Source organism: Diplotaxodon limnothrissa, linkage group LG9 (assembly GCF_057381915.1).
Source record: "Diplotaxodon limnothrissa isolate DT_005_m linkage group LG9, D_limnothrissa_male_GT1.1, whole genome shotgun sequence".
In the NCBI taxonomy this organism is placed as follows: domain Eukaryota; kingdom Metazoa; phylum Chordata; class Actinopteri; order Cichliformes; family Cichlidae; genus Diplotaxodon; species Diplotaxodon limnothrissa.
This window is the reverse complement of record NC_140604.1, coordinates 19,360,199-19,375,527: the sequence shown is the minus strand read 5'-3', so window position 1 is coordinate 19,375,527 and position 15,329 is coordinate 19,360,199. Positions and strand designations below refer to the sequence as shown.

The 15,329-nt window shown below is 39.4% G+C and overlaps 1 protein-coding gene across 1 annotated transcript in view; it reads left to right on the top strand.

Moving 5' to 3' along the window:
- The window catches only part of ralylb (RALY RNA binding protein like b), a 142,356-nt gene that overhangs the window by 109,578 nt on the left and 17,449 nt on the right, over nucleotides 1–15,329 (top strand). The window contains exons 3-5 of the mRNA XM_085362822.1: nucleotides 4,239–4,314; nucleotides 5,359–5,406; nucleotides 7,079–7,257. Coding sequence (XP_085218948.1) covers nucleotides 4,239–4,314; nucleotides 5,359–5,406; nucleotides 7,079–7,257 — 303 coding nt within the window. The remainder of the gene's footprint in view (nucleotides 1–4,238; nucleotides 4,315–5,358; nucleotides 5,407–7,078; nucleotides 7,258–15,329) is intronic.

Genomic DNA, 15,329 nt, shown 5'->3' with positions numbered 1-15,329 from the left:
ATGTGAACATTTCAAGTATTTGAAAAAATTAAACATATAAATGCTGGCAGAAGAAGGTGTATGGATCTTTGTTGAACTGCAGTGTTTAACACTGATATAATAATTCTGAGCCATTAACTGTTAACTCTACATATGAACAAATGCTTCAGTATTATTCAGTAAGTCAATAACATATCCCTAAGATGAAGAACAGATGGGATGTATGAAGATTTAGTTGGTTGCTATTTTCTTGAAAGAAGGTCCTGAACTTGATGAGATCCTAAAGAACATGGTTCTCTCACCGATACAGGTAGGTTTAATACTGGGAGAGTCATTGTCAGAATAACCGATTGTTGTGTTAATGAAACACCTGAATAGATGTACAAGTGTTTATATCTATTCCCAAACACGTCTTCAAATGCCATGTTTTGGTTCCACAAACAGTTCATATTAAAAAGATGTTAAATTCACTAAAAAATGTATTACATTCCAAAAGGTTGATTATAACAATGGTATTTATCCATGAAAAGAGCCTTAAAATGTTGAATCAAAGAGTGTGCAGTTTTTGTGTTAGTTAACAGTTGAGGTTTGAAAATGTGGTTTTGATTGCTCCACTGGACTCTGCTTGAACCACACATGTACTGACAGCTTCAGTCGAAATAGGCTAAGGCTCTTTTAGCCTCCAGCAGTGGCGATACCTGTCAGGGACTGAACAGCATGGATTTGACTGTACTGCATATAAACCATGCTGAATCAAAAATAATGGCTCACAAAAACAGAGCTGTCAGAGATTTTTTTTTTATCACTTCAGGTTTTAGATGCCAATTATATTTAGTTGGGCTGTTGTGGGCTAATTAAAGGTTTGGACCTGATCTCTTTGTAAGTCAACCTTTCAGGTTGATGAGCAAAAGTGTAATTATCTCCAAAGGTTACCATCATGGTCAATCCTTGCATACTCTGTCAAGTATGCACACTCACACACACACTCACACTCATTTGGTCATGCAGCTTTCTGTAAAAAGTCTGTGTTTTAGCATGTCTAAGTAGGCAGCATACAAACAGACCAGGCTTTAATCCTATTTCTCATGAGAGCAGCCTCTGGGAGAAGGAGGCAAGAGTTTGCCAGCAGCTTATTTTCACCCCAGTGCAATTCCACTCCTGGGGATTGGGGTGCTTCCACTTGTTTGGTGTTGGGACGAAGGGGGGCAGAGCAGATGCATAAATTATTTAGGCAAATGTGTGTTGCTGGAGGGGACAAAGTGATAGTGAGAACACGGCCGCATGCAAAAAACAACAATTTGTCAGAAAGTGCCTTTAAAGTGATCTATGTACCTACAAGGCACTTAGCCAAGGCTCTTCACAATGGGGTGTGGGTTTATCCTCTCAAGGGCGTTTGCTGATTGGTGCATTGTTCTCAGTCGTAAACTTGTTGTGTCCTGCCAGTTAGGAAATGGCCTTTCTAATGCGTTGCTACTGCTGAGCATGCTGATGCTCATGAACAGTTGTGTGATATCAAGGACAATATTAAAAAAAGCACTTGATGGGATTTTTTGTTCCGCCTTCGGTTAGACTATGGAAATTTTTTTCACTTTTCGCCTCAAGTGATCTATTTGCTTCACCCTCCTTTATGGTTTTTTATTCATTTTTAGAAGAATAATAACCTCAGAGTGGGATGAGATTCTGGAAAGCTACTTTTTATACTAGACCTCACATGAAAGTGTTACGTTAAGGTGTTGTAGCCTCCCTCACCTCAGAAATATCACCTCATATCTGCATCCATAAAGTTCCTGGACTGTTTTCCTCATTTTTCCGGTGTTTTACTTTGACCAACTGGCTCGTCTCCCAGAAGCCACTCAGACTTCACAAAATATGAGGACCTTGCAGCACCCTTGGCAATGCACAGATAGTGATATGGAAATGTCTGCATCACTGACTGGCTGGATCACAAAACCTCTACGCCTGATAGTAAAAAGAATTTTTTACGGAAAGCACGAACAGCCGGCTATAAATCAAAGCCCTCCTAACTTTCTGCTTTTGTTTTAGTTCTTCTTTTAATGTTTACTTATTTTTATTGTTTGTATGTTTTCAAGGATTTTCTTGTGCCTTGCAACGACAATTTTGTTTTGTAATCTTTCCAGTGCACGGCAGCAAGGTCTCCAGTCTTGCCTTTAGAAAATTGGCTCTCGCAGTGCACCTCGAATTTAGTGAGTCTACTCGACGGTACTGCAGCTTTTTTTAAATGTCGCATGAAAAGTTCAGTTTTGCAGCGGAAACAGCACAAAGCTTCCAAAGAGCTTAAATTGATTTTTTAAATCTCTGTATTATGAAGTACTTTTATGCTCCCTTGTGCTCAGCCATGGCTTTGAACTGTGTGCCACCATCACAAGCCGTTGCTCGATGTGAGGATGTTTGAAGAAAGGAAGTTATTTCACTTTCATGGGCACAGTTTTTGGCTTTTAAATTAGGTTACACCGCAGCGTAGGAAACACCGACACTGAATGAGTTTCTGTGATATCCCGTATACTGCATGATAATATTCAGAAGCGAATATTGATTTATTCATACAGAGAGTAAGATAACTTCCTTTTCAACAGTTATGAGCAGATAGCAAAACAGTATCTGACACAGTATAATTAAGTTGCCAGCAAGTATAAGCACAAAATTAAAGGTTTTCATAGAAGATAGTATCCCACCGAATACAGATACAGACATAATGGAGTAGTTGCTTTCTTAGGAGAGAAAGAAATCACACTTCTACCATTTGTGCTGTAATCTGGCCTTATGTCCTCTATGTTTTCATAGCTGGGCTTGCCACATAGAGACAGACTACAATTAAGTCTGGTCCACACCTGAGGGGAAGCAATACACAGCATTTCACTGACTTTGTGTTGTATGAAGGTGCCTGTTCATCTTTTCTGTCTGCAAGCAACAAACTGAAAAGTGCCTGAGATTTGCAGTGTAGTGGAATGCACTACCAAGAGGGTAAACAATCCAGAACTAAGTTTTTATGAACTGCTGAAACCACACAAACTTTTCTGGAGATTGGCGTATGGGGGGAAAATGTGGACTCCTGTCAGTCAGTATTCTTACTTGTGCTGCAAGCTATTGTCAAGTCAAATACACCAATGCAAGTTTTAAGCTATTATATTGTTGTAAGTTAGGCTAAAGCATCTTATCTGTATTATATTGTGATTTTGATAAAGTCAGAAAGCTGTGAGCCACGCAGTTATTTTTTGCTGTTGCTTTAGCTATAGCACAAAGCACAAAGCTCACTTTAGCACATAGCTAACTAGACATGTAGTGCTAAAGTAATCCCCTGATAGAATAAAACCTAATGTTTGTAGGTATTTTTTGTGCAGCTGTATTTCAGTTCGCATTGTTTTCAAAGTATGACATGTTACAACAGACCAGAGTGAACACAATAGCAAAAATGAAATCATGAGATTCTTTTGAGGTTTACAGGACATGTGCTCGCTAACCATGTGGCGTTAACTTGTTTGCCATTTTGGACGCGTGACAATCATGTTGGCAATTTCGGCCTAGACACTGGTTCATTACACTATGTCAACCATTAATTAAATGTTTGTTCCCCCACCGGTTGGTGAGTAGTTGCTGGAGGTTAATGGCAGTTGCTGGGAAATCAGTTGCAAAAGCACCATTCATACAGGCCATAGAGAGAAGTCAGCCACCACCTAGCAACCATCAGTCACTAGGAGAAAAATGTGCATATTTGCTAACTAGTTGGCAAAAACATCCTTGGATTTGCTTTAACTTTCAAAGTTTTATTGCGAGTCGGTTAGTAGTGATTGAGTATTTGCAGTGTGTGCACAATGTCATGCAAGAAATGTGTATAGTTAAGTTCTGTACAATCGGTCGAGACCCCAAATAACAGAGCTTTAAAACATTTTTATTTGATGTTGTTAATTAATTTGTTTGGTCGTGTTTCATTTAAGCTCAGTGTGAGAGTCTCTGCTGCTGTTTTGTTGTGTGTCCTCTGCTGCAGAGGAAGAGGACGAGGCAGCCCACACACAGCGTGTTCTGACCTAAAATTCCTGCAAAGAAAATTTGGACCACACATCGCCAGACAAAGAAACAGATGGATAGTTTTTTTTGTTTTTTTTTAAGAAAAATACTTAAAACTAAAATAAAAATACTTAAATTACACAGTTACAATAGGTGTTCTGTATGTTATTTTAATCCACAGTAAAAACACCCCTTTATGACTGATGACTGAAGACTTTCGCTTTGTCTTTTTACAGACATAAACATGGCCGGGGAGCCCAAGCCATACAGGCCCAAAGCAGGCTCCAAACGGCCGCTCTCAGCTGTCTACAGGTAAGATTTGCCCTTCTTCCAGCATGTTCCTCCTCTGGAAAAGTTTCTTATCATTAATATTAATCATCTTTCACATCCTGCTGCTCCAGCTGATGTAAATGTGCAGTAATATTAAAAATATGAGGATCCCTATTATGTTCGCTTTTTTCCCCCTCGTTCTAATTGAGTTTTAAAACGTCGACTGAAGTTTTTTCAGCACAAGTCTGTAAATCTCGAAGGAGAAACTGTTGTGTAAGCTTCATTAAGCATGACCCTGATTCTCTGCCCCGCACACATCTCCTGGTCACAAACAGATCAAAGCTGCGCTTGTTTACTGCAGACTAATGTGATAGAGGTTTAGGCATGTTTTTTCTGGGAAAGTGTCACTGGGACGCTTTCATTGGCAAAGCTTATACCTTACACTTTTGTGAATTGTTGGTTAGTTTGTTCTTTTTTTTACAGTATTATTACACTAATTTTATTAGTCTTTGCATTGTTTTATCATAGAACCTCATTTGCAATTTATATCTGCAGTAGAAATGAGTCGGGTGTAATATGGTAATTATGGAGCAGGATCCGGAGAAGCAAAAACCAACACTACACTGTTCTAAATCGAAATAGTAATGCATTAATCATTAATACATTAAAATTCCTGCGAGAATAGCAGCATTTCAAAACAACTCCTTTTCATCGCTGCTTCTCTTTATTTTATTGCTCTTCCTGAATTCTAAATCAGTTGTCATCCTGAGCGTGCCACATCGATTTTCAGCTCTAGGGTCTTAAAAACTTTTTTTCTTTTTGACTCTGACTGTATTGGCTCTCTCAAACTTTTTGTTGATCTTTTCTCGATCTGTGGTCTTTGCATGTCAGCGTAGCTTAGGCTTACTGCTTAACCTGTGATGGGCTGTAGGCGTCAACTAGAGCATGTCCGTTTGAGTCGGAACAGTTTGTGTTTTATCTGCTTATTTTTGACAGGCTTGAAATGGCTCCTCTTATCATAATCCATCGCATTCTCTCTTTCTCTGTCTTTCTCTGTGCCTTCCTCCCCTTCTGTCTTTCTAATAGTGGTTATGAATTTGATTACGAGTACTACAGGGATGATTTCTACAGCAGGTAGGTACCATTCTTTTTTCTTTTTTTTTTACCAATATGTGATCAGATGTAACATTTCAGAACATTATACATCACATTATAATTTCTATAGACTCAGTTTAATTGTAACATCTGTCAAGCTTTGCATTCTCACATTAATGTGACATTAGAATGTCACATTAGCTGTGACATTCTCACTATTTTGATGTTGGTCTTTAGCTGTGCATGTTGGCTACACCACGAAAACTGCATTGCTCTGTTACATTGTAGAGGTATTTACAATTTCAGTTTGAAATGCATTCATTGGTCACCTTTAGGTACACCTGTTTAACTACTTATTAAAGCAACTTTCTGACCTGGGTTCAAGCTATGCTTTTCTTTCACCCTAAATACTGTATTATCAAATAAAGGCTAAAACTTCCAAAAATAAATCTTAAAAAAATTGTGTGGTTGTTGGTGCCAGATGGGCTGGTGCATGTAATCCCTGTAGAAATGCTGATCTCCTGGGATTTTCCCAAACAACCGACCCTCGGGTTTACGGAGAAGGGCCAGAAAAAGAGAAAATATCCAGTGAACAGAAATTCTCTGAAAATGCTTTGTTGTAAAAAGCAACAAAGCTTCAGGCTCACTGGAAGGCAACGTTAACTCAAATAAACCCTATTTACAACCAAGATATGCAGAAGAGCATCTCTGAATGTACAGCACATTGAACCTAGATGCAGGTGCACTACAGCAGCAGAAGACCACACTGGGTGCCACTCCTAAGATCAGGAAACTGAGGATATGGTTCTAACACACCCACAAAAACTGGGTTGTAGAAGATTGGAAAGTTGTTGCCTGGTCTGATGTCTTGATTTCTGCTGCAACATTTGAATAGTAGGGTTAGAATCTGGCATGAACAATGTTCAACCCATGAGTCCATCCTGCCTTTCTCGTCATACTTTAGGCCTGAGCATCACTTAAATGCCACAGCCTACTTGAGTATTGTTTATGACCATATAAATGTGTAGAATTCAAAGCTTTGCAGAGCTGTTTTTCTGTGATAATAATTACTATTCACATCTCTTCTGCGTCTTAGCAAATGGGTAGTAAAACAGACTTTGAGACACTTGTCCTGCCTATTAAATTCTATTCACGTTCCCAGACAGGTACACTGAAATAGTCGAGTTGTCGTGCAGACTGAACAGATCAACATGCTGATGAAGAAACACTTGTTTTGTCTCACATTTATCCACCAATGATCAGAGTGCTTATCTGCAGAGACAGTTTCTATTTTCTAAATGTCAAACTTCACATTGAGAGCTGTGACAATCTGGTGTCACCAGGAACAGTCAAAGCTGGCACTTTTATTTGACATTAAGCACCCTCTCAATTTCATCCTCTTATATATGTGAAGGGATTATTTCCATGCATGCAACACACCCTTTAGTGGAACAGAAATGGGGATCTCAGGAAAATTGAACTGGAACATCTGTCTTTTGTTTTACCTGTGCTGTTTGAGAGAAGGAAGTCGAGTGATCCATAGCAAATCTGCCTTCTGATTCAATACTGGAAATAGCGAGAGGGCTGTGGAAAGAAGCAGTGGTGAAATAAATCAAATAACCCTTTAGATGAACATTTGCTGACTGCTATAGGGCCTATGGAAAATGCGTAAGAAGTCAAGTGTAATATTATAGGTTTTTCTTCTCTTGAGGCTTTTTGACTACCACGGCAGAGTGGCCCCCCCACCCAGAGCTGTGATCCCGCTGAAACGCTCCAGGGTGCTCGCTCCCTCCTCCCGCCGTGGGAAGACCTCCTTCCCCATCAAAACATCCTCCTCTTCCTCGTCTTCATCCTCCAGACCTCCCACATCATCCTCCGCCGGAGTGAAATGTACGTAACAAAGGTGCTCTATTGCTCGTCTTGTGTTTACACTGGACCTGTCAGATTTTACTTTATTTTTTAGTTTTTTATTTTTTTTACAGAGCACAGCCTAATTACGCTAATGGTATTCTGTCCCTTCTGAATCTGACGGCTTAATGCACATCTCAAAACCATGGCTCAGAGAATAAAGAGCAGTGGCATAATTCAGCTGTGCTCCTTGCGAAGTGCCTCTATAAACAGCTATTTAATTTCACTCTAGCAGCTCAGAGCGAGCCACGCTGCAATGTAGAGCAAAACGCAAATATAATCCCAGCTTTCCAAGCAGTACCCATTCAGCAAACAGTGCTATTCCTGTCACCCAGCATCCATCTGGATCCCGTTTGGTGCTCTGATTAACTGGTGATGCACTATAACGTCCTAAATGTAATTAAAGTGAGATTGGGGCCATCTCTGTGGAGCTGTGGTCAGCTGTGTTTCTCTAAACGTTTGTCTCTATCCGCAGCCTGTGTAATTGGTTACAGTGTTTGTTTCATTGTTGCCTGTCTAGCCAGTGTTATCAGCGAGAGCAGCTTGGTAAGGCCTGTCAGGAGGACCCAGCTGCAGTTGGTATTACAGAGAAGAGCAAAAAAAGAGCATCTCCCATCCTCTTTTTGGACAGAGTCAATGAATTCTCTTCTCTGTCTAAGCAGTGGTGCTGTATGTTTGGGAGACTAATTTGCCCCTGCCAGGACCATGAAAAATCACTGTTTGTATTGATTGTGGCCCAGATAGATTGGACAGAAAAATAAGGTTAGGCTGTCCTGGCAAAATGGTGGGCTAGTGTGGGCAGCTTGAACCACTTGGGCTACTTTACTCGGGGTGGGTTGGGGTGGGAGACAGTCATCAGATGACTGGATTATGAGGATACATGTGTTTTAGGGAGGTCTTTTCACACTTTTGGGTTAACTAATTCCATAACAGAAACCGCAATCTCAAGTGAAAAGTTAAGCTTTAAAATATTTTGTATTTCCTACTTTAATAACTATTTAATTATTGGTATTTTTCTAGTATTTATTCAAAAAAATAATCCATTTAATTTTTTTGTTATTTTTCGTATTGAAAATGGCATTGATTATTTTTCTGGGTAGTGGTATTGAGTTTAAAATTATGTATAATAATAATCCTAGTTTGTGCAAATAAATCAAAATGAAATTTGTAAATCCTGATAATAAAAAACATGTAGCAGCCTGGTAGCTTTTAAAATAGTAACTGAAAAAAATAGTAAGCTTCAAATTTCAATCACGTATACCAAAGATCAAGAGAGTGGTGAATACCGTGATTTCGACTTTTCTACTTTTTGGATTTGAAGCTGGGGAAGCTCAAATCAAGCCGTTTATTTGTATACAGCCATGTTCACCACTGTCACAAGGTTTAGCAAAACAGTGTTGGACTGTTGGATGAGTGAAAATGACCACAAAAGGCACGGCGCTGCCCTGAAAACCTTGCGATTGCTTTTGTGATTGACAGATTTCCACTGTTGCCCGTAGTTTGCACAGAAGATGCCAACTTCTCTACAAACACTAGCTAATTACCCTGTTAGCAAAGTGAAATTTTAAATGGAAAGTGTTCAACTTCACAGTAAAAGTTGTGCCTTTCGTTTGCAACCAACACCTTTCAAACTACAGATAACCATGAGAATCTGCTAGTGACCAAAACAATCTTGCAATTTTACCTATTGACAGTCAGCAACCTTCAGAAACTACTCACCTGGTCTATAGACCTGTATGACTGAGGCATAAGAGGATAAGGCATGAGGTGAGAGGAATATTAAAGTGTCTGGATTTAAATTCTGTGTATATGCTCTTCAATTTTACAGTTAAAGGATGTAAAGAATCACTTATAGGTGTCTCACAGTAGGCTGTGTTGCTGGCAGAAGTACGACCCAAACTCGACGGGGTATACTAAAAGCTGGTTTTATTAAACTAAAACAAAGTACGAAATACAAGAATACCAAAACTAGGAAAATCAAACATTTGTTTCAGTGAGGGACACAACCACAAGAGACGACACAACAAAGAACAAAAGGATACTCCGACAATGTATACGCACCAGGTAATTAGAGAGATGGGAAACACCGGGGAACACAGATGAATGGAATCAGACTAACGAGACGAGGGGAAGCAAAACTTAACACAAGAGACAAGAGATGAAGGACTATCAAAATAAAACAGGAAGTAACAAACACTCAGACCAGGACTGAGACATGGGAACTTGACAGTGACAGGAGATAAACATGGAGACATTAAACACTGACTGAGGAGATAGAAAGGAAACACAAATGATGCTAACTAAAGGTTACACACCCTGATGAGGAATACAGACTGGAAACAAACAATCAGAATGAACGTAATCAGACAAGAAACATTGAACAATAAATCTAGATAACAAAACTCAGATGCACCACAGATTAAAAAAAAAACTCAATAGCAATGATACAAAAACCAAATGTTACAAAAATAACCTTGTTGTTAAGTGTTTGGAGTGTACTGATCAAAGCAGGCTAGTACAGCAACAATGTAATCAATACAAAAACTTCAGCAAATCCTGTTCACTACAAGTCACATTATCATTGCATTACATTGCGAGAGCACATTGCAGATTTTCTTAACATCCCATAGACACATGAACCAAATAATCTAACATTTTAAACTATATTCCTGCTGTTTCATTTTTTTATCACAATGCGTTTTGCACAAACAAATCCCCAAGAAACTGGAGCTGCTGTCACTGGAGGAAATCGTGTAATCACTATAATAAACCTTATGTTGTCATGTAGCGCGTGTTGTCTGCGTTAAGAAGATATTTATAATATTTAATAGGCACAGACATTTGAAGGATTAAGGCTTGATTGGCTGTGCTGGCGACAACTTGAATGAATGAAGCCTCTGGATTCTGTACTGTGTTCATCTTCCACTCTCAGCCCTCTCTTCTAAAGCAGGGCTCTAGAGTGCGACCAATTTGGTCGCAAATGCGACCAAATTTTTCAGTGGTGCGACTAAAAATAAATATTTGGTCGCACAGGTGCGACCAACTGTTCCGGTAACAAAAAAAAAAATCTCTGTAACTCTCCGTGTGGTCAACAACAGACACACATTATGCCCCTATCGTGGACTAAACCAATCAGAGATAGTCAGGGGCGGGACCTCTCTGATTGGCCGTGGTCCAGTTGAAAGTGCAGGTGGAAGAGAGAGGTGATAAGCTTGAATAAAGCGATATCAATTCATTAACGGATTCCACACAAAGACCTAAACACGGAGCGGACCCAACACATCAGAATCAGCTTCGTCTTTCTCGGCTTTCTCACCCGACGGCCTGAACACGGACACGCTGTCGGAGCTTAGCGATTCTTCGGGTCCGCGCTGTGTTTACGTCTTTTTGCGCTGATTCTGAGCTGCAGGTTTTGCCTCTCTCCAACCAAAATTCACCGAGCCAGCAGCAAAAGAAGCAGCAAACTGCGCTTCACATTTGATCAATGTCGTCATGAATTCCCTCTGACTTTTGCTGTTTTGCTTCCACCACGATAAAAATCACACTTCCTGCACAGCTCTCTCTCTCTCTGTACTTCAGGAACAGTTTCCCGTCTCAAATCTGTTTTCTGCATTATTCATTCGCTTATTACCCACCAGTCTAGCGTTGTTTACAGCGCTTTTTCTTTTTTCACTTAAATGACCTCGGACAAGAAAGCCTAATTTCTGCTGTTCAATACTGAAGAAATTTAAATTTCTTAAAATTATGCAAAATTGCAGAATATTTTTAAGGTTATCTGCTATAAAAAGCCAGACCAGGAAAATCTCCTTCATGTTTTCCTGTGTTTTATTCTCAGTTACTTTCACACAAAGGCATCTGCTGTGATTTTCACAATTCTGATGAAGTCTCATGTGTATCAGTACTGATAAATGATCAGAATTATAATATTTCTGACTGTCTGAGGCTAAATTGAATCAAATCAGGACTTTGAGAACCGGAATTGAATGGATTATAGAAATCAGTGATGATACTCAGCCCTAGTGAGCAGCCTAGGCCTGAGAGAAGTGGATGTACTGTAGCTGTGGGTAATAAGAAAATATGAAAAGAACTATTGATAACTTTTTTGTTAAGTTAAGGCCTGATCTGTCTGAAATTCATAGCCAGTGCTCTGACACGGTGCCATCAATATTTGAATGCTGAAAAAGCACAGTGTATCCAGAAAACACATTATATGCTGCAGTAAATGCACTGCCCAAGTGTCCCCTCTCCCCACGGCCTTTCAGCAGCAGACAGCAGCAAACAGGTCGTCAGAGGAGGCCAAGATGATGATTAAGTTTTTAACATTTTCTACAATATTGACAAAGCACTTTAAGCACAAGTTTGTTAGTTAATAATTTAGAAATTAATATTGTCTGTATGGACTTCCCCCCCCAAAGAAAGTGCACATGTAAAACTGCGGTGTTAAGCGATGCGGTTGAAAAATTTGAGTGCGCCTAACTTTTGTGCCGGTACGCCTAAATTTTTAAAGTTAGGCGTACCGGTGCGCCCATGTCAAAAAGTTAGTCTAGAGCCCTGTAAAGCCACTCTTTCTTTCACTGAATCCAGCTCCTCCAATGGGAATAATTTCAGGTTTTCCTACCCTTTTATAAGAACACACTAAAAATCTTTGGGTTTCAGACTGTCGTTCTGCCTGAGCAAGACATTTCAGAATGTCACCGCGGTTTCTAGTATCAGGGTTTTTAATTAATTCTTCTTTGTGTTCTATTTTGCATGTAAAACTAAGGTTAAAAAAACAGCTAGTCTAAGAGTGACAGTGGGAACTTACACTGCCGAGCACAGCCAAAATTGTGACACTTTCAAACTGAACACTTTGGGTGAGGATTTAACTGGATACCATCCTAAATAATTAAACAAACCAAGCACCAAGTCCATGTGGGAATGTACATTAGTGAGTCAAAGGAGCTTGCAAAGAAAAGCGTCTGGACTTCTTTAAGTTACTTGAAGACGTTTCATCTCTAGTGAAACACTACACTAGTGAGCTTACTTCAGTTTTACTGAATACTTACAAATATGTGGTTAAAAAGAGGTACATGTGTTCCAGAAAAATCACTGTTTTCCAGTATTAAAACTAACGGATTATGTCCTAAAACCCAGTAAATGACATCAGCATCACCAACCCTAAAACTCTTTGTCCAGTTTAATCTTCATAGACCAGTGATTCAAGAGAGTCTCACTATCCCCAAGATAAAACGTCTGCCGTTCATCATGAGGTCCTAAAATTAGACCCATTACTCATTCCCTAAATCTTTCCTGATGCTTATTAAATAACAATGGCTTTTTTCCCCAGCCTTTTCCTTTAACTCCAGCTATCTAAAGATGCTGCGCTGATGATACAATGTTGGATTAGGACGGGCATGTTTTCTCTCTGCAGCTTATGCACCTGATAGCACAAAAGGAAAAAAGGCCTGGAGGCCGCGATAAATTAGAAACTGTTCCACATTTTCTTATCATCAAAGGACGACGAGAAAGCTGCCCAGAGTGAGCTCAGATAACGTTGGAATAGGGAAGTGGGTGGTATATGTGTGTCTAGTCATCGATGTTGGTTTGCACAAATGGAAGGAGGTAAAGCCGAGAAGGAGATAGAGATACCTCAGTTTGTGCCCTGTAGAGATATGATTGCGTATCTACTGTTCCCCCTTTTTTTTACATTCAGAAAGATCAATTTTCTGCTCTTTCACAGATTTTAGGTTGCTTTACAAAACAAGATGAGAATAGGTGTTGGGATTTCCTTTTTTTTTTTTTTTTTTTTTTATTAATATTTTTGGATGGACAGAAACATTAATAAATAAATATACAACTGCAATAATCATACTGTCAGTTCTCTGTCCATTTCTAAACAAACAAACAAACTAAGACAAGCAAACAAACAACACACTAACAAACAAAAAAAAAAAAAAAAAAAAAAAAAAAAAAAAAAAAAAAATTACATAAATAAATAAATAAATAAAATAAATAAAACCCAGGAGAAACAAAATAATACACCGCCTCCTGGAAAACATCAGCAAAAACAAAAACGAATAAGGGTAAAACCCCCTGGTGCAAAAAAAAAAAAAAAAAAAAAAAAAAAAAGACAACAACCAAAATACCAATGACACATGAAATATCCCTCTAAGAGACCATTTATCATAATGTCTAAGAGACATTGTCAATGTACCGCAAAAAGGGACCCCAGACCTGCTCAAAAATATCTTCTCTTCCCTTCATTCTATACATAACCCGTTCATATGATGCCATCCTAGACATTTGTTCGGTCCATTCCTTGAAAGAACAGGGGCTGGATGACTTCCAATGCCTAAGAATTACCCTGCAACCAGTTATAAAAGCCAGACGCATCCACAATCTCTGTTTTTTTGAGAGAATGTTATCGTCAGGTAGTAGGCCCAGGACGCATATAGCTGGAGATTTAGAAAGATTAAGTTTAAAAATATCATTCACCAAGTTGATGATCCCATCCCACAAATAATCATTTTTCCGACATGTATACAACATATGAACTAGAGTCCCGACTTCCTGCTGACATTTCCAACAAATGTCCTTATCTGCGAGCTTCAACCTGACTAATTTACTGGGTGTCCAATAGTTTCTGTGAAGCAACTTGTACTGGATAAGTTGAGACTGTGTTTCAGGTGAGCAAACATACCATGATGAGATCAGCATCTTCCAACTGTCCTCTGAGATCTGGATACCCAGATCTTTCTCCCAACACCGCCTCAGTCCCCCCAAACTGGGAGCATGTGCCTCTCTGAAGCTCCCATAAAATTTAGATGCCCTGATTCTGTTATTGTCAGGGGTTACAAACATCTTCTGAACACTAGATGGAGGGTCTAGATTATTTTTCAAAATGGCTTTAATACAATGTCTTATTTGAAAAAACCTCCAAATTTCCCTTGGATCCAAATTGAATTCTCGTCTGATTTCTGCAAACGATTTCATGCCAGTCTGCCCAAATAGGTCCCCCATCTGATTAATACCTGTCCTAGCCCAGGCCTCCCACCAGACCGGTTTCTTCCCTATTAATACTTTCTTATTATACCAAATAGAGGCTCTAGCGGTGAGATAAGGGCTGCTGTTGGTATATTGGTGAGCTCTAAGCCAGGTCTCTTGCATGAAAGACAGTACTGGATCTTTAAACGGTACTGGCCTACCCTTCTGAGTAAGGAAGGCCTCTAAAGACGAAGGGGCCACAAGACTTTCCTCCATCCCAACCCATGATGGCTTATCAGTAGAGGAATTATGTATCTTAACTAACTGAGAGAGGGAGAAAGCGTAATGATACCAGACCATCTTAGACAATGCCAACCCACCACTCTCTTTAGCAGCATATAATTTAGACCGATTGAACAATGGCTTTTTACCTGCCCACACAAAACCCTCTACACATGTATTATAAAGCTTTAGCAAATTATGTGGGACTGCTATCGGTAACATGTGAAGAAAGTACTGAAGTTTAGGGGCAATAATCATCTTCACCAAATTAATTCTGCCCAAAAGGGACAGATTTATTTTAACCCAATTCTGCAACAGCGAACGGATGTTTTGAATCACTGGGGAAATATTTACTTTCATTATGTTGTCTAAACCAGGGGTCAATTTAATCCCCAAATAAGTCAGACCCTCGGGCTTCCACTTGAAATGCCATGAACTCCTCATAACAGGCGGACACAATTTAGAAATAGGCATAGCTTCAGACTTAGACCAATTTATAGTGTATCCAGAGATTACAGAGAAAGAATCAATAATTGAGGAAATTGCAGGAACGGCCTGTTCTGGGTTAGTTGAAATCAGTAAAATATCATCTGCATACAAAAAAGTTTTATGTTCTTCTTGACCCAAATCCACCCCTCTAATTTTCTTACATTCACGTAAAGCTATGGCTAAAGGCTCCAAAAACAGAGCAAAAATGAGAGGTGATAAGGGTGAACCTTGTCTAGTACCCCGACTTAACGAAAATGAGGGTGACATTATCCCATTGGTAATAACTGTAGCCATTGGATCTGTGTATACCACCTGAATCC